Source organism: Python bivittatus, unplaced genomic scaffold (genome assembly GCF_059951505.1).
Source record: "Python bivittatus isolate LINGU-HERP-01145 unplaced genomic scaffold, Pbiv_v1 ctg000430_np1212, whole genome shotgun sequence".
Lineage (NCBI taxonomy): Eukaryota > Metazoa > Chordata > Lepidosauria > Squamata > Pythonidae > Python > Python bivittatus.
In genome coordinates, this window is record NW_028277071.1 from 5,500,995 (window position 1) to 5,522,907 (window position 21,913).

General features: G+C 38.7%; 2 protein-coding genes and 1 pseudogene across 2 annotated transcripts; all 3 read right to left on the reverse strand.

Moving 5' to 3' along the window:
- Window positions 1-2,172: 2,172 nt before the first annotated feature.
- Window positions 2,173-3,174, reverse strand: LOC103059286 (olfactory receptor 4M1-like). Its single transcript, XM_007442663.1, has one exon. It carries the CDS (start codon window positions 3,172-3,174, stop codon window positions 2,173-2,175), a length of 1,002 nt encoding a protein of 333 aa, XP_007442725.1.
- Window positions 3,175-11,413: 8,239 nt separating this feature from the next.
- LOC103059533 (olfactory receptor 4D5-like) lies at window positions 11,414-12,370 on the reverse strand. The gene has a single exon (XM_025175952.2). The coding sequence runs from the start codon at window positions 12,341-12,343 to the stop codon at window positions 11,414-11,416; it is 930 nt and encodes a 309-aa protein (XP_025031720.1). The 5' UTR covers window positions 12,344-12,370.
- Window positions 12,371-20,384: 8,014 nt separating this feature from the next.
- On the reverse strand, window positions 20,385-21,396 carry LOC103059780 (olfactory receptor 4Q3-like; annotated as a pseudogene).
- Window positions 21,397-21,913: the final 517 nt, after the last annotated feature.

Genomic DNA, 21,913 nt, shown 5'->3' on the forward strand with positions numbered 1-21,913 from the left:
CAGTGACTTTTCTCCCCCTTCAAAAGATACAGCAGATGGTTCCAAGGAATCATAGAATCATAGAACTACAGAGCTGGAAAGGACCATGTTGGCTTCTAAACCTGGATCAACCCCAAGGGCTTCTACACCGGATCAATTTCAGGGGGTCTTTGAACTTGGAAGGGAACAGAAGAATAGAACTTGGTTTTCCCTAACCTCTAAATGAACGTTAGCTTGTCTTGTTATTGATTTAATGGATTAATAAAGAAGCACGTATATTACTCTATTACATATTTGTGATTTTTTAAACATTCTGATAACCGCATCTGAACATGATTACTTTCCTTTGTAATACAAGCTATAACTATGTATTTTATTTCAGGCATTTAAATATATTTTTATGAGAAGAGGTCTGTAGGTTTCACCAGACTCTCCAAGGCAAGAAAAAATGAAGAATTCCTGACTAGTCAAACCATCTGCAATGTGTAAGAAAGCCAAGTAAACCATACATGAGTGGTGACTATCCACCTTCTTCTCAAAAAGCATCAGAGGTGGAGAATTCACAACCCCCATCAAATGACTATTCCATAGTTATACATATCTTACCACCAGGATGTTTTTCTTATATTTACACAAAATCGAAATAGTCACAACTTTTTTTTTTTTTTTTTTGTCTGCGCTCAGTCATGGCTGACCCTGCAGTGACTGCTTTTTGGACAAGTCCTTTGCAGTTTTCAAGGCAACTGTTTTTGGAAGTGGTTTGCCAGAGCCTCCTTCCTAGGGCAGAGCCCAGCTGGTGAGCGCAGGAGGCGGGGTTTCCGTTGCTTCGCGCCCTTTTCGGGCGCACGCGGTTTTTCGCGCTTACCGGCAACTGCTCCCCACTCCTTTTTTTGCAAGGCACCGCGCCAGCATTTTTCCTCCCACCGGAGTGAGAGTCCCCATTTATCTACTCACGTAAGTTTTCGAACTGTTGGGTTGACAGGAACTGGGGGGAGGAAACAGGAGCTCACCCTGTTTAACGCGAAGGCTGGACTCGAATCGCCGAAGCGTCAGCCATTTCTGGCCGGCAACTTTCGGCGTCATTAAGCCGCTGCGCCAATGTCCTAAATTTTGGCTCCATGGAAAAGAGCTTTTGGGCATCTTCCCTGTAGCTTCTCTTTATAAATCTGAACATGGATATCATGTTGTTAGGCCTTTGACGTCGTAGTCCAGGCGAGAAGCACAACCATGAGTATTAACTCTACCTTTATTGTAAGGTTACATTAATAGAATCTTGCAAGGTGGAAAGTATTTTCCTACTCCTTTCCTTTTACTCTCTGGAAAACTAGAGAGGGTCCCTTTTGAAACACTTCCCACGCCCTTTCTCTTTCTGTGGGCTGAGAAATATTTATATGCCAGTTGTCCAGTTTGCAGCTCTTCCTCCTGTCTCCCAAGGTCACTCCCACATGACATTATACATGTCTTCCCCCCTTCTCTTTAGATTGAACATCCCAAGTTCCTTCAACCTACCTTCATAGGACATGTCCTCAAGCCCAAGGATCATCTTCACTGCTATCCTCTGCTTATGTTCTAATCTGTCAATGGTCTTATGAGAATGTGGTCTCACCAGTGCCAAGTAGAGAGGGATTTTATGTATGTATGTACAGTATGTATGTATGTACGCATGTATTTATACAATTTACATGGCTGTCTATCACATAGCAATAGCTCTTGGTGATGTACAAGAAGATAAAAGCAAGCAACAATAATGAGTCTTTGGTGCAACTCTGATGCAGCCCAGAACTGCATTAGCCATTCTGACACCTGCCAGTTCCTCCAATGGAAGAAGCTTTGGAGCCGCATCTTGGAATGCTGCTGACTGCTCCATGCTAAGCACTTCTCCCTCTTCTGTCCCAGTCATGTGACTCAGAGCTGAGCATATGTAGCTCGCTGTGTGGTTTTCACACAAAACATGCACAGATGCACCATGAGAAGGCAGTATAAACACAGAGGCCCATCCAACATTTGTGCTTCATTACACAGAAGACCATTTTTATGTCACTCTCATAATTTATTGTAGGGGAGATTATTTCTTTGTTACATGTTTTTTCACTAAAGTTTTAAGTGATATTTACCATCAGCCTTAGCTGATCTCAGTTGCAACAGGAGAGGCAATTTATAAATCCACAGGAAGAGTAAATATCATCCTATGTATTATTTGCAGAGGAGGCACCTCTGAACCACCTTTTTCATGGCAGTAGTTATTTCCTTGTTCCTGAGGGTATAAATGATGGGGTTTAGGAGAGGGAAAATGATGGTATGGAAGACAGAGACCACTTTATCAGGTGCATATTCATCAAAAGGACGGGCATAGATGTAGATAGCAGGACCAAACATGAAAATGACAATGGTGATGTGAGAATAGCAGGTGGAGAGGGCCTTGCTAGCTGATTCACCCACATTCTTCTTTAGCATGGTGAGCAAGAAGGCATAGGAGACCAAGAGAGCCACAAAGCAGACCACAGAAATCAGGCCGCTGCTGAAGATCATGACCATCTCCTCAGTGAAGGAATCAGTGCAGGTGATCCTCAGTACTTGGGTGATATCACAGAAATAATTGTCTAATTCATTGGGCCCACAGAATGGGAGGCGGACAATCAGCACCACCTGAAGGAGGGAATGGATAAAACCTCCAGCCCAGGAAGCCATCACTAATATGATGCAAAGTCGCCGGCTCATCTGGATTGAGTAGTGCAAAGGTCTGCAGATGGCAACATAGCGGTCATAAGCCATGACAGTGAGCAGAAACATCTCTGCAGCCCCCACAAAATGGAGGAAGAAAAGTTGAGCAATGCAGCCCCCAAAAGAAATGACCTTGCGCTTGGCAAAGAAATCAACCAGCATCTTGGGAGCAGTGATGGATGAATACCAGATGTCCAAAAAAGCCAGGTTGGCTAATAGGAAATACATTGGGGAGTTGAGGTGTGGGTCTCCTCGGATGGTAATAATGATCAGCACATTGCTTGGTAAGACAATGAGGTAAAACATGAGAAAGAGAGCAAAGAGAAAGAGTTGGATGCCACGTTCATGGGACAGACCTGTCAGGATGAACTCAGTCACATAGGAACTGTTCCTCACTCCTGTAGATGGTGGGTGAGCTGAGGCAGATGGTGACTCTACCATTATAGATTCAATCACTCTTGTTCCACTCTTCATTTTCTTCAGTGAGACTTATGGTCTTGTACCCACCTACAAAAGAAAAATGGAGGAGGCAAAAATGAAGAAATGGTGGGAAAAGAAGGGGAGATAAGAAATTGTTCAACTGAATTAATAAGAGAGAGGATTGGCATAAACTGGAGACAAATAATTCACATACCCCTCCAACAATTTTACTTTCCACCACTTTATGAAAGGTAGAACTAGTAGAAGATGGAAAATATTTACAGAAATAAAGGAAAAAACAAACAGAAAACAAACAGAGAATGGAAAAGGAGGAGGAAGAGAAAAGAGAAAAGGACAATGTTATAGTACATAGTAAACAGCTCAGTTTTTAAACATACCATTAAGCCTTGATGACAAAGTAGAATTGTGATAAGTTTTTCTATTATATTAAGAGTTCTCATTATATTTGCAATTGTATGGCCTTCTGATTTAGATGTGTACAATTCTTTCAGGGAATAAGGTAATTATTTCATTGCGGGTTAGAGTTGGGAAATAAATAAATACGTCACTTATTTTTAATCATTAGATTTTAATCTATAGAGCAAACAAAACAATGGCAAGATCTTATACCTTCATGAAAATGATAATAAAAAATGTTTCATTGGAAATAAGCAAAAACAACTCAGATGGAATCATATATTTAATGGGAAGGATGGGCTTGCTCACTTTGATATATTTCCTGAAATCTGGGTTTCATTTTGAAGCCAGCTCTTCTAGCTCACTAAAAGTCAGGCAGAAGACGGAAAGAAAAGGGTAGTTTCTTGCCTTAAATCAGCTTCTCTTAAACTACTGCAACTTGCAAAACATTGGCAGGTTTTTGATGCCCCTTGTTTCTCCTAGTGAAGCTACACTGGTTAATGAAGATGAAACTTTGAAGACTTAACATTCATTGTTTTACAATATCCTTTATCCACCCCCAAGTTGCAATCTACCATTTGAGAAATGGTGCATTACACTGATAAAAAGCCAGTTCATAAACATAAAGCAAATACATATCATCAATTCAAAACTGTAATATCAGTGTGGCACTATCTTCCAGCAAAAGAAAGAAAGAAAGAAAGAAAGAAAGAAAGAAAGAAAGAAAGAAAGAAAGAAAGAGAGAGAGAGAGAGAGAGAGAAGGAAGGAAGGAAGGAAGGAAGGAAGGAAGGAAGGAAGGAAGGAAGGAAGGAAGGAAGGAAGGAAGGAAGGAAGGAAGGAAGGAAGGAAGGAAATTAATTTTGCTATGCCCATGATTGAGAAACCCATAGTCCTTCATAGATTGATAAATTCCAAATTTTTGAAATATAACTCAAAATCACATTCCTATCTTTAAACTATATTACTTTTCCAAAACCATATTAACAAATGTATCAATATAAAACCAGAACAGAATGATTGTGGGGCAGACCATATCATATGCATAAATACCTATCCATCATTTTACAATTTCAGAGTAATTTTTCTAATTAAGATTTTTTGAAAGAATATAAACAAGAAGAAATACAGAACATGTAAAAAGGTAGAATGATAAGGTAAAAAATAGTGAAAAACAAGTGGGTATACCACATATCTAAAGTATCATAAATACTAGTATATTACAGTATATCATTAGAGACTTATGATATTGTAAAATATATCGTATCCTTTTTCTAAACAAAACCTGAGTATTGAAATTTAAGCTGAAAGTGTTTGGTTAACACAGTACAAATCAGTAATAAAAACTATAAGTAACAAACAAGACATTTTTGGATTGGGTAATTCTGGAAGTTATATATTGAATTATAATACAATATCCAAATTTGGGATACGGCACAAGTCCAGGTATATAAAATTATAATCCAAGAATGGTTTCTAATTAGAATTAATTTCTACAACAGAGTTGCTTTTTAAACACAAGGTCATTTAAAAGTTGACAGCCAAGCCTTTTAAAAGATTCTCTGAGGTGTTGCATAAACATGAAAAATAAAACTTGTTGCAGAATTAATGTCATCTTAAAGTTGTAAGAAAACTTGCTTGATGTTCTTTAAGACTCTTAATCTTTGATTGGTTAACATGAGGTATTCCAACTTTTTATTCTGAAGTTCTTGCCAATACATTTTAACAATATTCTTTAAGCCTTTTTTTTTTTTAAGTACTGTATATTTGGGTTAGTGTTGTTCCTACCCACAGCCTGCTTCATAGGTGCAATGCAGTGGTAAATCAAATTTATTTATTCATTCATTCATTCATTCATTCATTCATTCATTCATTCATTCATTTATATCTCAAATTTAGATACCGCCCATCTCACAAAAAGTGACTCTGGGCGGTTCACAATAAAATAGCAATAAATATTAAAATATAATAAAACAATATAAACTACAGTAAAAATAGGATAAAAACCAAACACATACACCAATCAAATGTGTTTCCAAGATTGTAATGGAGGCAGGATTGTCTACGATCTGCCTCTTTCTCAGTCCCATTTCTCTTCCTTTCCCTTTTGCAGAAGAATGCTAAGCAGAGCAAAAGTTTTACATGCCAAAGATTTCCCAGTCTCTGACCTCTTTAATTAATAAATAGCAAAGTCTTCCAAAGGGGTGCTGGATAACCTCACCCATCAGAACAAGACAGACAAATTACCTCAGTTGAGCTAAATCCACTTTTTATGTTCTCTGTCTGGGAGAAGACCCCAGAAAAAATCTAGAAAATTTTGGGTTCAAATACATATAGCAATACAAAGAATTTTAAAGATTAATATTCAGCTGAACCCCGAACTTTTCTTGCTGGGACTAATGGACAGACAACTAGAAAAGACTCGTGGAAGATTATTTTTGTACATGGCAACTGCGGTGAAATTATTATATGCACGAAGGTGGAAAGACTCTGAAATACCCACAATGGAGGAAGTGTTAAAGATGACAGAATTTTCAGAGATGGTAAAATTGTCTTCTTTGATTAGGAAAAAGGCATTAACTACATTTGTTAATGACTGGATACGCTTTATGGAGTTTTTGCTGAAAACAGAAAAAACTGAACTTGTGATTTATGGGTTTGACAATTAGAAAGAGTAGAATATGGAAAGAAGGGTCACAATATAACCTTAGAAAGAGAGGATAAAATATAAATGCATTTATAACTGCTGTAAAGAAGATCAGGAGCTGCTTCTTTATATCTTTTCTTTTTCTCTGTCTCTTTTATTTCTTTCTTATTCACATCACTTTTTTCTTTAAATTTGTACTGTTTTCATTCTGTAAAAAAGATTCTTCAAAGGAGAAGGAGAAGGAGAAGGAGAAGGAGAAGGAGAAGGAGAAGGAGAAGGAGAAGGAGAAGGAGGAGAAGAGCTGCTTGTTATAAGCCTTATTTTCACTTTTGTCAAAAAGGACAAACCCATATTTTGGAGGCCAGAGCCATTTTACCCTAGGGCTTCAGAAGCTTCGTGGTGAAAAGCTACAGCCTGTGATCGAATGGAAGTTTGTTGGTTCATTCTTCTGCCTTTCATAGAGGTTGGGCCAGAGAAACACTCACTTGGAAGATCTATTCCAAGAGGATTATTGTGAAGGCAGAAGAGAAGAGCTCCATGAATGCTCTCTGAGATCCTTAAGTGGAATCATATAATAAGAATGCAATTCATACGTTTCTACTACAGCCTGGTTTTCCTCCCACTTGAAAATAAAATACTCTTTTTGTCACTGCATTTGTTGATGTTGTTTTTCAAATTGTTCCCTCCTCTCTCTCTAAACACACTTTGCTTTATTACTCACATCTCCCATGATTCTTCATTTACTCTTACATCAGACAAAAGGTCCAAAACCAGGAGCATCCTGTCTTTTTTTTTCTTCATTTATTGTTTGTCTCAGATGTTGTTTCTGGCAATGTCCTTAATCTTGATTCCTAACAAACTCTTATTATTGCCCTTTACTGATAACTTATATATTTCTCATACAATATTCATCTTTTAAAAAAAATTTTATTCTTCAGGTAAAACTCCTGCTACCGAATTAAAGATGCTAGAAGAAAAATTCAAAATTAAATGATAGTATGGTTCTGTTCTACAGGTTGTTGTGGAAATACAACTGTTAAAGCCAACTATTTCTTACTGCATGTATGGAGCATCCTCTGTGAGGTAAACTGCTATTTTAAAATAAAGGAGCATTTGATATGAATGGATAATCTGATCTCAGAACTCCATTTATTGTGATTAACAAAGCCTTTAGTAATACCTACCAGCTACAAAGAGTGGAAGAGAGGAAGCAACTCTTTCTACCAACAAAAGATCCGCTGCTCTGGGAGGAACATCTTCTCAACAACATATAGATTGATCTAGAAAATGCAACAACATAATAGGCTTAAGAATCTAGAATCAGGCAGCACTCAAGGGATCACAGTAGACAACTAGATGATATGTGAATTGTGTCGGGAATCATTAAAAGTGCACCTTGTCTTTTTCCCACGAGAGATGAAGGAGACAAAATTTTAAGGAGATCCCCAGGTAGATCTAAAGGTTACACTCAGAGCTGAAAAATATGAAGGGTTTGTGAACAACATGATGACATTAAAGGAACTTCTGTCTATTTTCCCCATTTGCAAGTTTTTTATTATGTAAATATCTGCATCATGTACAGACGCAAATACCATAGGAAAAAATATGATTATTAGCTACAAGGGGAAGTTCAGGAGCAAAGCAGGAAATATCCTTGGCCAGCCCTGACCTTGGATAAACCAAAGTGACTCTTCTCAGATTGAAGACCTTGGAGGGAAAGTTACAGGACCACAAATGAGGGTTTTTGTTTTGTTTTTTTCTTATGTTTATATTTTTAAGGCCTTGGAAGAAGCACTGAGCTCTCAGCTTCAGTTTCCAGTTTAAGGGCTCCAGATGAAAAAGGATTAGAAAGGAGGAAAGAAGAAAGACTATCTGCCTGAGAATTTGGAAAACAACTCCTGGTCTGAGTGGGCAATATTAGATTAAGACTTGCAACCATTCACCTTCAAAATTGCCAGGTTTCCTACCTCATTGGCCTTAACTGTTCTTTTAGGTGTTTTTATATCTAAAAACAAGGAAGCAGGCAACCTGCAAAACAAAGGCCTGGATTCTTGCACCATATTTATTTGCAAGAATAGGTTAAGGGCCTTGTAAACCTGTAGGCCAATGTTTCTCAACCTCAGCAACTTTGGACTTCAACTTAGAGTGGAGTTGAAGTCCACATGTCTTAAAGTTGCTGAGACTGAGAAACACTGCAGTAGACTAATGGTGACTGGCTACAGCTTAGTGCTTTATTTGGGAATATGCCTATCTACCCTCTCAGAAAGACAAAGGTAAGCTGGGGTGATAGGAAGCAAAACTGGTAGAAAAGCAACTTCGTCACCACTAGGTAGGAAGAACTTCACCAATAAAGTTCATTTTTTGTGTAGCCACAACTATTCCTGCTGCTATTTTGTGAGCACACCCATCAAATGCTCTAGAAATTCCAAATGTGAGCAAGAACCTCAAAAACCTGAAGCTAGAAGAACAAATAATCCAATCTGCCGAAAGCGGTTTTCCTATCATCCTCACCACCACAGGCCTTGTACCTTTAAGGTCACTTACTGTCCTTAAAAAAAAAAAAAGATCTCCACCTTTCCTGTGAGGTGCTAGTTGTTATGTAGCAGTGAGCAATTCTTAAAGTCTCCTTCAGATCAAGCTCAGCTCTTGATTACTTCATGAACACCTCCATGTATTGACAACGGTACAGAAGTAATTTGCAAGTGCCTTCTTCGGAGAGGAATTTTATCTCCCCGCCTAGCCTACTACCATAGTATTTCCAGCTGATCTCCCATCCAAGTGCTAATTAGGTCCGCCCTGCTTAGATACTAAAGATGGCTAGATGCTTCCATTGGGCTGGCCAATGCTATAAGTAACGCCTGGGAAATATAGTTATCTCAAGGGCCACTGAAGTATCAATAGTCCTGCGAAAAGGTGGGGGGCATTATTTGCTGCTTGAATCTGCCTTATTCAACATGGTAGATGAGTGGGGAACAGATGTTCTTTCCTGATTTTATGAGTAGTTGGGTGATATGTGCATAGGATAAGAACTAGATTGGTTATGTTTTATTTATGAATGGTTACTCTGACTTTAGCCAAATACAGACAGAATGGCATATATCCAATTCAACCAGAAATCACCCTCATTAAAAAAGACATAAATAGCAAAGGTTCAGCCCTTATACAAATACAGTGCTAAAATTTGGATTGTTCGTGAAATGTATATTGGTTTTAATTTTTGAATCTCCCTCTGCCTAGGATATGAAATTTTCTCTTATAATTCCCTCTAATTTTTTTTAAAAAATCAGCTTTGAAAAGCAATCTTTAAAATTGTAAATTTTACAATGTATGGGTTAGAAAAAGCATCTAAAGGCATCAGAAATAACCATAAGTATCTTTTAATTTGGCATAAAGCATAATGAATGTTTGGTTTTCCCTCAGTTTCTCATGGTTTAAATCTTAATATCAATATGTACCATTCCATCTTATCTTAGGACTGTTTTTAAAAAGTTATCACTATGTTCTGTATATACCAAGTCAAATAAAACCTTTATTTTGGTCATAGGCCAGCATCAAACACCATATACTTCTGTGTATATTTCCTTGTACCCATGCATTTTTGGCCACAATTTTTGCCTAACATAACATCTTTTTGCTAGTACAACTCAACATAGTTTTTCCTTAGTATGCTACATTTTCATGCCAAATGTTTCCTATTATGTCCATTCTTGCTTTGTTTCTTGGAGATTTGGGGGGTATTTTCTTTTTCATTGAAGAACTTCCTTGTAGACTACAGAGAAGGGCAAATCTGAAGAACGCATGAGGGGCCTCACTGTATTGGTTTGATAAAGAGAAATTATATAAATTTACAATAGCCAGTAAACCAAATGTATTTCTTCTCCGCCCCTAGGGTAAGAAAGTAACTCTCCTTCTTCTGAGATAGCCCAGAATAGAGGAGGAACTGTACAACAGACAGCCTTCTTCTCTGATCACAATGAGAACATCTACATTCCACCCTGAGCTTCCCTTGTAGATGGAGAACCATGTTAGTCTGTGGTGCCAAAAAATCAGGAAGAGTCTGGTAACAGCTTTTCCGACCAGCAAATTTTATTAAAAGGCATACACTTTCATGAGCTGCAGCTCCCTTCATCAGGTGCATAAAATATCTACATTGATGTAGGATTTGAACTGGAATGAGGCAGGGTAAGGACTGGGGATGGGGAAGGGAGGGAAAGACAGGTTGGTTATGGAGATGCAGGTTACATGTGAGACAGATGACCCGTACCTTATTGTAATGTATTAAAATCCATTGTGTTGGTTGAGACCTTCTGAGACAGCCTTAAACTTTTTGATTTATGTGAGTTCAGCCATCTCTCACTCAAAGGTGTGGTTAAAGTCTTGTTTTTGCAACATGGTCACTTTAAGGTTCTGGGAGGTTGAAAGGCTTTGATATTACCTTGCCCTTGTTAGTCCTGATGTCCACCTTGTTCCATTAATTCTTTTGAGGAAGATTTGTCCTATTTGTTCTACATAGATTACAGAGGGGCGTTGCTGGCAGAGGACGACAGTCAAATGTTCCCCCTCCCCCTGCCTCATCTCCATTTAAATTCTATGTGATTCTAGCCACTCTCGCTGGCTAGATGAAGTGAAAGGCTGCTCAAAAAAGCTTACACCTTTTGATAATTCTTTAAAGTCAGTAAAGGTGGTACTAGACTCCTGATTTCTTCAGCTTTCCTTTCTTTCCAGATCTGCAAATGAATGCAAATTGACTGGAACATACTGGAAACACCATAATTTTTCCATTCTTAACCCAAGAGAATAATTGAACAGAAGACAAGATTAACTGCCAAAAGATTAAGTAGAAAAACTGAGAGATTTGGGAGCTAAATAGGGGAAGCCAAACTGGATGCTGGAAGGTGGAATGGAATCTCCACAATTTGTAACACTTCTTGCCTAGCTTCCAGGCAAATAGAAAGAAAATAACTGAGGTGGATCCCAATGACTTATCATGCAGGGGAATTACAAGAATTTTCTGTTAACACTCCCAAGATATTTCTCTTTCGTTGAGTTCACTTTAATCAAAGTGATTGGACTAAGTTTTAAAAGTTTAATGTAAGTTTCAATTACATTATTTTATAAACATTTAATCTACTTTCTCAACATCTAGAGTTGAATATATATATGTATATGTATAGGTTACCAGCAATTAGGAATGATTAGAACTTTCTTGAATGATAAGAACACGTCTAGAGTCAGGGACTTAATTTTCCTTGTCTTCCCTTGAGTTTTTCCAGAGCCATTTTGAAATCTTTGTTCCTCAGGGTGTAAATGAAAGGATTCAGGATGGGAGTGATGACAGTGTAGAGAACAGAAACTGCTTTATCCAAGGGAAAACTGTAAAAGGGACGGGCATAAATATAGATGCAAGGTCCAAAAATCAGGGTTACCACCAGGATATGAGATGCACAAGTAGAGATAGCCTTGCTCCGGCCTAGTGCAGACCCTGCCCTGAGCTTGGCCAGGAGAATGGAGTAAGACACAATTAACACCACAAAACACATCAAGGTCACCAGACCACTGTTGGACACCATGAGTAACTCCACCACAAAAGTATCAGTGCAAGCCAGTTTGACCACCTGGGGCACATCACAGTAGAAATTATCCAGTTTATTGGGGCCACAAAAGGGCAATTGTCTGATGATGGCTACTTGGACAATGGAGTGGATAAAGCCACCGATCCAGGAGGCCCACACCAGTGCCCCACACATGTTTGCATTCATGATGGCCCCATAGCGCAAGGGATGGAAGATGGCAACATAGCGGTCGTAGGCCATGATGGTAAGAAGAAAGATCTTGATACCCCCAATAAAGTGGAAGAAGAAGATCTGGGAAAGACAGCCACCATAAGTGATGGAACTGGTCCTTGATAAAAAGCCAGCCAGCATTTTGGGGGCAGTTATAGATGAATAGCAGAAATCCAAGAAGGACAGGTTGCCCAAAAGGAAATACATAGGGTTATGGAGAATAGGCTCATAAGCTACAAGGCCTGCAATCAACAGATTGCCAAGCACAGCAACACTATATACAACTAAGAAGAATGCAAAGAAGAATATCTTCAGCTCTGGATTGGTGGCCAGTCCAAGAAAGATAAATTCATTCACTGTAGTATTCTCTCCTTCCATCAGCTCCACTCAGGCCTCATTTCTGGACACTGCAGAAATTATATCAAAGCTGTGAATAATAAATGCATTCTCTTTTCCTTTCCAATATTACAGACAAAAATGTAATTACCCATTGAATACTATTTGATAGGATTGGTTCAGGTCATAACAAGTCATTTGTGTACTGCATAACGTTTATTTGTTTAGTTTATTATTAAATCTGAACCATACATTTCTGTTTGTAGAAGCACTCAGAGTGGCTTCCAAGAATTAAACAAAATAAAAAACCTAGCAATAAAATCAGTGCAATTTGTGATCAAACTAAAAAAACAACAACCTTAAATTAATATTGTTATCATTATAATTAACAACTAAAAGCAAGGTATCCGATCTTACCGTTCTCGGTTTTCCCCTTCCTCTTAACCTTTCATTTTTCCTTCATATATTTGTTTTGCAATTCAGTCTCATTCATTCTTTTTAAATGAAAAATGTATTTGTTTCTCCTTCATTCATTTCATTGGTTAATTCATGCTCTTTATTCTTCTTATATTCCAAGAAGTAATTATCCATCTGCTCTGGCCATCACTAGAGAAACCTATAGCTATTGACCCTTGTTGCCCATCATGGGTTTGGTCAATCAAGACTTTCACACAACACCTTTAAACAGTATAGAAAAGGTATAGACTGGGTTGAATCCATGCTACATGCAACACTTCCTACTAACAATAAAGTCAGTCTGGACACATTTTGGCCAGCATGCCAAAAGGGTAATCAAAGCTGAATTTTACCCAAGTATGCTCACACTGCTTTAGGCAAGCCAGCATTTCTAATACAGAGACTTCCTCACAAGCCAATATATTTTTGCCCTCAACCCACCATTTAGAAAGTACATGTAATATACTGACATTCTCTGGAAGGTACTTTGTAATCCAGTTAGCAAAATCAGAGATTCAGTTGGGTTGCAGACCAAACTGAATGTTCTTACACGCATACATAAATGCGTTCATCCTCAGCATCATATCCTATTTTAGTGCAGTGAAAGGCTTGAATGTTATCTAAGCAATATTAACAGTGCAGGTTAATGTTCCTACCACTCACGCTCTTAAGTTTAATGTACCTTTTAAGGTAGTTCAGTGAATAAAAGGTTGGGACAATATTATATGCATCCTAGTTCCATCACTGAAGAGCATAATTTTTTTTAAAAAATGCAATTTAAATAGGGTGCTATATGGCTTTGAATGGAATTCACCTGGTAACCCAGTTGGAATGTCCCTTCAGAACAACTTTCTTGTACATCCAACCAGATTTCCTTGTATACCTAAGAGTAGAAGTGGATTGAGACATAGGGAAGAACATGGGGCAGACTGAAGAGTAATTACAGGAGGGTGGGAAGAATCTTCTGAGAAGTTTAGGAACACCTAAGTACTATCATTACATTTTCACTGCCAGACCTGGTCCAAAGCCATGTTTTACCTTGGCCTCTATTATTTTTGAAATAGAGATGTAAATGGTGACAGAAGATAGATAGATAGATAGATAGATAGATAGATAGATAGATAGATAGATAGATAGATAGATAGATAGATAGATAGATAGATAGAGATTTGCTGTACAGCATTTCAGGTCTGATCTCCAAAAAGTACTTCCAAGTACATGGGAGTGCAAACATGGTACCTGTCTTCAACCCTGTTAAACAGCCACTGAATGACCCCAGGAAAAGATACAGCTGATATAAAGCATACAGGCAAGGGCTATGTTCATGTTCCCACATGCTCCCAAGCCCCTTATAGAACGTGAATCTGAAGTGCTGCGCAGCCTGAATATATTGCTCAATAGAGTTTAACCAGTGTTTTCAGTTTCTTTGTTGTATCTGACTCAAGAACATATCAGGTTTCCCTGCAAAGAAGTCCATTTTTTTACATCAAGGAAGCCTACCTTCAGTCTCCAACTGATGCAACAAAATAGTTTAATTTGCAAAGGAAGAATGTGTATTTCAGTCGTCTTAGGAGCTATGGCATGATAACTGGTACACCTACTGGAGGATTTTAAAATTTAAGGAGCACATGGCAGGATCCACATGTATTCCAGCTTTCTTTGCAAAGCCAACTAAAAGACTGTGATCTCAACTTTTTGTAACCATTTGCCTTCACAGTCTTAGTAGATTTCAGTCTAATTTGCATTGCCAAACACAGGAGTATCAAGCAGTTATGTCTCATAATCCCCCCATACCATCTTTGGTCTTCAACTGTCTTCTGTCTTGGTCTTGGTTTTCTGAGGTGTTCACAGTGCTGGAAATACACTAATCCAAGCAGAGCAGGTAAAGCAGAATGAATCAAAGATATAATTAAGGGCTGATAATATGGAAACCCAAAGCTTTGTTGCAAAGGGAGTTCTTCATGCAGGAAAGTGTACTGCTGATTTTTAACAGTGACATGGAGAAAAATAAATTCAGAAATTCTCAAGAGGATGAAGAAGGAGGAGAGTCAATGTCCTCCAACAGAACTGCAGAGGAGATGAGAAGATGGAATGATTTGAAAAACAGGAAGATGACATTTCTGTGTTGAACATTTTCATCAGTTCCAAATTTGTTCAACTGTTTGTTTTCCAAACACCAAGCCACAATCTTTAAAAAAAGAAGTTCATTTAAATGCTAATCTTCCCCATTCTTTGATAGAGGCCTAGGTATTATCCAAGATATTTTGCTGTCTGTCAAAACAACAGAATATTCTTGATTTTGATTATATTCCTTGACGGGGGAAACCTCCAGCTGCTGAAATTCTCTGCAGCTATTCAATTGCAGCATGAATAATTCACTTCTAAAATAGGGAATCCCAGCAAAAGTGTGAAGATATGGATATTTGTCTTAGTTCCTCTAGTTATATGTTTGCAGTAGTGTGCAACATGTATTTTAATGCTTACATTTCTTTCTTTTTTTTTTATGCTTTGTAACACAATTTCCAGCAGACAAATTTTCAGCATAAAATCATTTAGTTCAATCCCACATCGCAGGCAGGGCCTCCACAAGCAGGTATGCAAGCTGTGCACTTAAATATGGGTGTAGTTTGCTTATGAAGTAGCTCTGTGATGCTGGAGTCAATTTCTTTGTCCAAAGACCCATCACTCAAGATGATGCTTCCCAAGTATTTGAAGCTGTTTACTTTTGTCAGCCAGGTGTCATCAATAGTGAAGGCACATCAAACGACTGGAGAAATTTCACATGCCAGCTCTCTGCTCCATCCTTGGCATTCATTGGCAAGACCACATCTCCAACTTGGTGGTCTTGGATTGCACCGAGTCCCCCAGCATTGAGTCCCTGATTATCAGAGCCCAGATGGGATGGGTGGGACATGTCATCAGAATGGATGACCATGCCCTGTACATCCAACCAGATTTCCTTGTTCCTGGCCTTGCCAGTTACTCTATAGCATATGGGATCTTGATGGAGCCACACAAACTTCAAAGAAGCTGTGAAAGAAACCCTATGCCACTGTGACATCCAGCCAAGAGAACTAAAAGCTGCGGCTGCTGACAGAACCCGCTGGTGAGCCCTGCACTATGAAGCCTCTGCCAGCTTTGAAGACAGGCGCTGCCAAAAACCGTGGGTAGTGTCACAGAATAATACCCACAGTTACTACAACAATGGACTTCCATTGCCCCCATTGTGCTAGACTCTGTGCTTCCAGACTGGGACTGCACCTCCGTATTCACAGATGAACTGCACAACAGCAGGTCTTCTTCAAACCTGAAGGACTACCGTATATTTTAGCTCCTGGTAATTACAGCCAGTGTGATCAGTGGTAAGGAACACTAAGTACTGAAGCTCTGACATGTTAAGAATAATATAGAAGTTCCCTATCCTTATTGTAAAGGGTGGTGTATACAAGCAAAAAAAAAAAAAAAGAACACCTCAAAAATTAAAACAATGTAAGAAAAATATAAATCATCTTTATCATCATTGTCATCGTGTTTATTATGTTCTGAAGGTTTTAGGAGCCTTCCTAAATGCGAGGAGGATAGGACCCAATTGCACATCTGGGTAGCCTATTGCACAAGGTGGAGCCACCGCTGAGAATGTTTGCTTTCTAGCCCAAGCTCCCTTCACTTTCTTTGGGTGTAAGATCTTTAATAGATCCTCTCAATATTCAGCTCAGTAAGTGGAATCATGTCCGGGAAGGCTGTTCCTTAAACTTAGTAATTCATCAACATACATTTCTGGATAAACAATGTCTCACAAGATAAATTATCAGTAGCCAATTTCATATTTAGGCCAAATTGCTTTCAATATTCTAAGCCCATTCTAACAACATCAACTGGTGGAAAAAAAGTAAAATCGAAGTCTCCCTTGGTTTGAGCTTGACTCCTGGTGATTTCATGGACATGTCAATGTAGTTTTCTTGGCAACAGTATAGAAGAAATTTACTTTTACTTTCTTGCAGGATTTTATTTTTTAAATTTCTCAGTCTAGTCTATAGTTTGGGATCCCTAGACTGGGATTTCATAGCTATCTCCTATCTGACTAGGAAACAGGTTCAACACTCATTAGCAACATTTTTGGAAGTGGTTTGGCATTTCCTTCTTCCTAGGGATGAGAAGGTGTGACTGGCCCAAAGTCACCCAGATGGCTTTCTGTCTAACACAGGACTAGAACTCATAGTCTCCTGGCTTCTACTCCAGTGCCTTTAACCATTACACCAAACTGGTTAAAAGTAGAGGTCAGATCAAGAGTTGTTCCAGCAGCTTGCACTCCACTCTCAACTCCCCAACGACAGGGCCAGGACAAAAATGGACACAATAATTGTGGAATTGGGATGACCTACATGTAAGATTGGAACAACTGGAAAACTGAGAGCAAGAAATGGACAGATTTGCTAACCACTGGGCCAAAATTATTACTTCCAAGTAAATATTTCAAAGATTATAGCCCAAGAGGCTACCTAGTTGTCTTTTAGACCTATCTCTGAGATCAATTATTTCTTTTGGCAACTGTTTCTACTTGGGGGCATGGCCTGTGAGTTATTCCCTTAAGTATAATCATGAGTTAGTATCCCAAAGCCTTTGATAAACAGAAGATTACTTTCTTTGTTAATGCTGGAACTATGATCACTATTGCAAGCTCAGAAGAAGGGTGAAGGTTTGGCAAATTAACTTGTTCCTTTTCTGTGAAAGAAAACTTCTGCTTTTCTTCTCTTTAAAAAAAAAAACAGCTTCTGGGATCTGTCTGAAGCTTGGGAGAAAGTATGATCCATATCAGCAGTGAAGTCCAGGAATGATGATCTCCACTCTAGATTTTAGTAGGAGCATGGGGTTTTTAAAAGGGTAGAAACGGGGGCTAGTAATCAAAACTTGATTTTAATTTTAGCTGGAGCAGCAACAACTGGTTCTATCTCTGAAATGCATAAGCCAGAGTCAATTTTTACTTACCTATGACATTTTATACCATGGGTTACTCAGGATGACATACATGGTTCCTTATCCTTTTTAGCTTCACAATAGAACTTATGAGGTAGTTTAGATTATGACTGACCCAGAATCACCCAGTTAGAACTTGTAGCTGACCAGATTTTGACCTGTGTTCCTATTCTGACTTTTGTTCGCTATATTTCATATTTTCTCTCTTCTTCACTTTTGTCCCACCAGCATCCTTTAGTGGAAAGATTTTGAATCTGAGGATCTACTTTGGAGTATATCCACTGAGCATCCATGCAAGTAGTGGCTATATCATTGGTGATCAGACCAGGAATTTGGTTTCAGCTCAAGAACAGGCATCCATTCTTGGCTCCTTCCCCCTTTGCCTTCCCCCATCCTTCAATTGCAGTATTTTGTTGTAAGGTCAAAGAATGAGGAGTGAGAAATATTTGCTGATCTACAAATGGTTGAAATAGATGGGTATGTTTAGCTAGGAGAAGATTGTTGAACAGCATCATTGCTGGCAGAAGATCTAGATCCATGTTCTTTCCACCCCTACTTTAAAGCAGTACAAGGAGCTTGCATTTCATATTAGATATTATTCTTTACTTGCCTTTGTTGTCATAACTGTGCAACATATTTATTAAATGTAGGTGCAAAGACTGTATTTGTGCTTGATGATTGGAAGTGCTATTATTGCTTCTCTAGATTTTTCCTTGTTGTTCCCAATATGTTTGGCAAATATTCCAGAAAGATGCAAGCAGAACAACACATTGAAGACTATCCATAGAGAGGCTGCTAGAATCAACCCCATGGCTAAAATGAACACAAGACTTGTAATTGAAGGAAGAAAGTATACTTCAAGGTTTTGCTATCAATTAATGATAAAGAAATACTATATCGGTCTATGACTGTAATAAAGATTTGATTTGATTGATAGAGAGATCCTCATCATTATCTATGTAACGGACTTGTGAAGATGATGTGTTAGAAGGCATATTCAGGGTTTATTACAGTCTTTCCAAGCCTTGGTGCTCATTTTTGCAAAAATCATGTGTCCTGATGATCTGTTTTTTCTAGGGGAAGAAGCCTATCCTCTCATCACCTACCCTGTTCCATGTCTTTTGAAAGAGGACATCTATTAGGGAGATGTTTAAGAATGCCCAGAACTGATCAAAGATTGGGCACAAGAATTCCAGAAGATTGATGTAGGCCACAAAGATGTCACTCCTATCCTTAACTCTTGACCCCCTTAGATTCTATTCCATATTAAGATAGTATTCACCCAACACAAATTAAAAACACAAAACAATCTGGTTCCTGAGCTCAGTTTTCTGAGTTTACCCAGTACATTGAATCATAAACAAGACATTAAACTACAAGAAATCAAAGCAAGGTTGAAGCTAACAAAGCATAAGATATTGTGGAAATGTAACCATTAAGTCTTTAGCTGACAGTGTTAAGCATACTGGGGAAAAATAACTACACAGTTATGCATATCTCCACTACATAAAGGTCACGTCACATTTTACATTTCAAGAATTGAGATGGGCATTAGTAAGCTTTCCTGTTTCCAAACCCTTCAGTTGCTAATTACCAAACTAGGACAAAATATACTGTAATGGGATTGTACAGAATTTCTTTTGAATCTGTTGCATTCTGTTTTGTAACAATCCATTGTTGTAATGCATCTTCCTCAGGTCCTTCAGCTGAAGTTCTGTAAAAGTATCCTTGTATTTCTGAGTCTAAGATTTGCTCCAAATGCAGATTTTTATTAATAGGTTTCTTTTTCAAGCTCTCCAGCAGCGCTATGTGGAACAAACTTAAACATATGGATTAAGATCTGCCTCAGAGATCCTTATGTGCCCTATAAATAACTTAGTTTAACATGATAATCATGTTTGTTCTAATGATTAAGTGCTGGATTACAAGCAGGAAAACCCGAGTTTTAGTCCGGCCTTAGGCACAGGAGTCAGCAGGGTGACTATAAGTCACTCTCAGCCCTAGGGAAAAGAAGGCAAGGACGCACACACACACACACATTTGAAGACAGATGTGCACAGACACACACACACATGCACACACAGAGTGTCATGAGAAACAGAGCCTTTTGGGAAGTGGCCCCATAGTTATGGAATGACCAGCCAGTGGAATTATCTTTGGCCTCTAGGGTGAAGCATCTTCTGAAAGGTCTGTTAGAGTCAAAGGCTCAGATATTAAGTGTCAACCCCACTTCATGGGTTTGAAGTCTCTTGGTATTCCAGAACAGAAAGTTGCCAGGAAGCGAAGGTGAACATATGAATATTGTACATTTAAGTAAAGGTGAATGATACTGCCTTATTGAATAATTGTTATTAAGCTATCATTTGTAACACCTAGATAATTTTAGATACATACCAATATTGTGATTAAATATAAATAAAATTTTAAAAATTGTAGTGTCTTTCAGCAAAAAGTTTATTCGTGATTAATCTCTAATGCCCCATAGGAAAAATAATGCCTCTAAAATTATTAAATCTGATCTGTCCAAGGGAGTCCAGGGGAATCTGGGTTGGCAATTCTGCATGTTTATTTGCATAAATATTCACCGTAGTCTTCAGAAAAGATGACAAAACTGAGCCACCATCCCATCCCCACCCAAGGATTTGTTATCCAATTACTCATATGTTTTCTTCTGTTCTGCAACAATGGGAAAAAGTATATTTCTTCTGCACTCGGCCCATAGCCTCTCTCATTTCTCGATTTCTTAAGGTATATATAATAGGGTTGAGAAGAGGAGTGATTATTGTATAGAATATGGAAGCCATCTTGTCCACACTGGTGCTAAACAGGGGAACAATATACACAAAAAGACATGGTACAAAAATGAGGCTGACCACTGTCAAATGAGAGCTACAGGTGTACAGAGCCTTCCCTCCACTGTCTCTGAAATGTCCTCGGAGTGTGGCCAAGATGATGCCATAGGAGGTCAGCAAGATAATGAAGCACACGAGGGACAGCAGACCACTATTGGCCACCACAAGTATCTCAGTGACACGAGTATTGACACAAGCCAGTTTGACTATCTGTGGAACATCACAAAAGAAATTGTCCACTTCATTTGGCCCACAGAATGGCAGCCTCAGGACCAGCATCAGCTGGCTGACAGAGTGGAGGAAGCCTCCAGCCCAACAGAAACAAAGGAGTCTAATGCAGCGAGGGCGGTTCATCATGGTTGTGTATGTAAGTGGATGACAAATGGCCACATAGCGATCATATGCCATGAGGGTAAGAAGGAGCATCTCTGAACCTCCAAGGAAGTGGAGGAAAAAGAGTTGTGTCATACAGCCCCCAAATGTGATGGTCCTGCTCCAAGTAACCAGATCTGTTGCCACCTTGGGGATGACCACTGAACCCAAGGCAGTATCAATCATGGACAAATTGGCTAAGAAAAAGTACATGGGCAACTTTAGAAGGTGTGGATCTATATGCATTGTCAATATAATGAGGATGTTACCGAACAGTATGGCAGTGTAGCACATCATGACTAGGACAGATAGAAAAAGCTGGATGGGTTGAGATCTGGAAAGTCCCAGGAAGATGAAATCTGTGACTCTGGAGGCATTCATGAAGGTGACAGGATCTTGCAAGGAGAAAGAAGAGTTGTTTAGCTCTACAACTTTCAGCATCTTCTCCTTTTAGTCACTGATAACATGGATCAATGAATAACTGTGTTTTATACGTTTGAATAAAAATACAGTGAACCCTTTGTGCTACAAGGGTGCAAAGAGGAGCAATGTTAACTTCAATATCTATTACAAGACAGCCTCCATATAGCCTTTTATGTGTCTACTCCAAGTTAGATCATAAAGGCCTGAGCTACCATGGCCCAGTGGATGCTCAGTACTGTAGTTCTGCAATCTTTGGAAGGCTACCAATTCCCCATTGAGAAAGTAGTTAGAACTTCCACTGAACTTGAGAGCAGATTCTCATCTCCCTCCCCATCCAGTATATTGATTCATTAATATATTCCATTTTCATAATGGCAGAATCAGAAAGAATCATGTCATATGTAGCTTATGAAGCACAATAATTTTCTGAAGAGATCATATGATCTCATTTGTTTCTGCCAAGCATGAAATAAAGAAATGAGGATTGTCAAGATATCACCTGAATCGCTTCCACCAGTATTTCAGAGATCCCTAG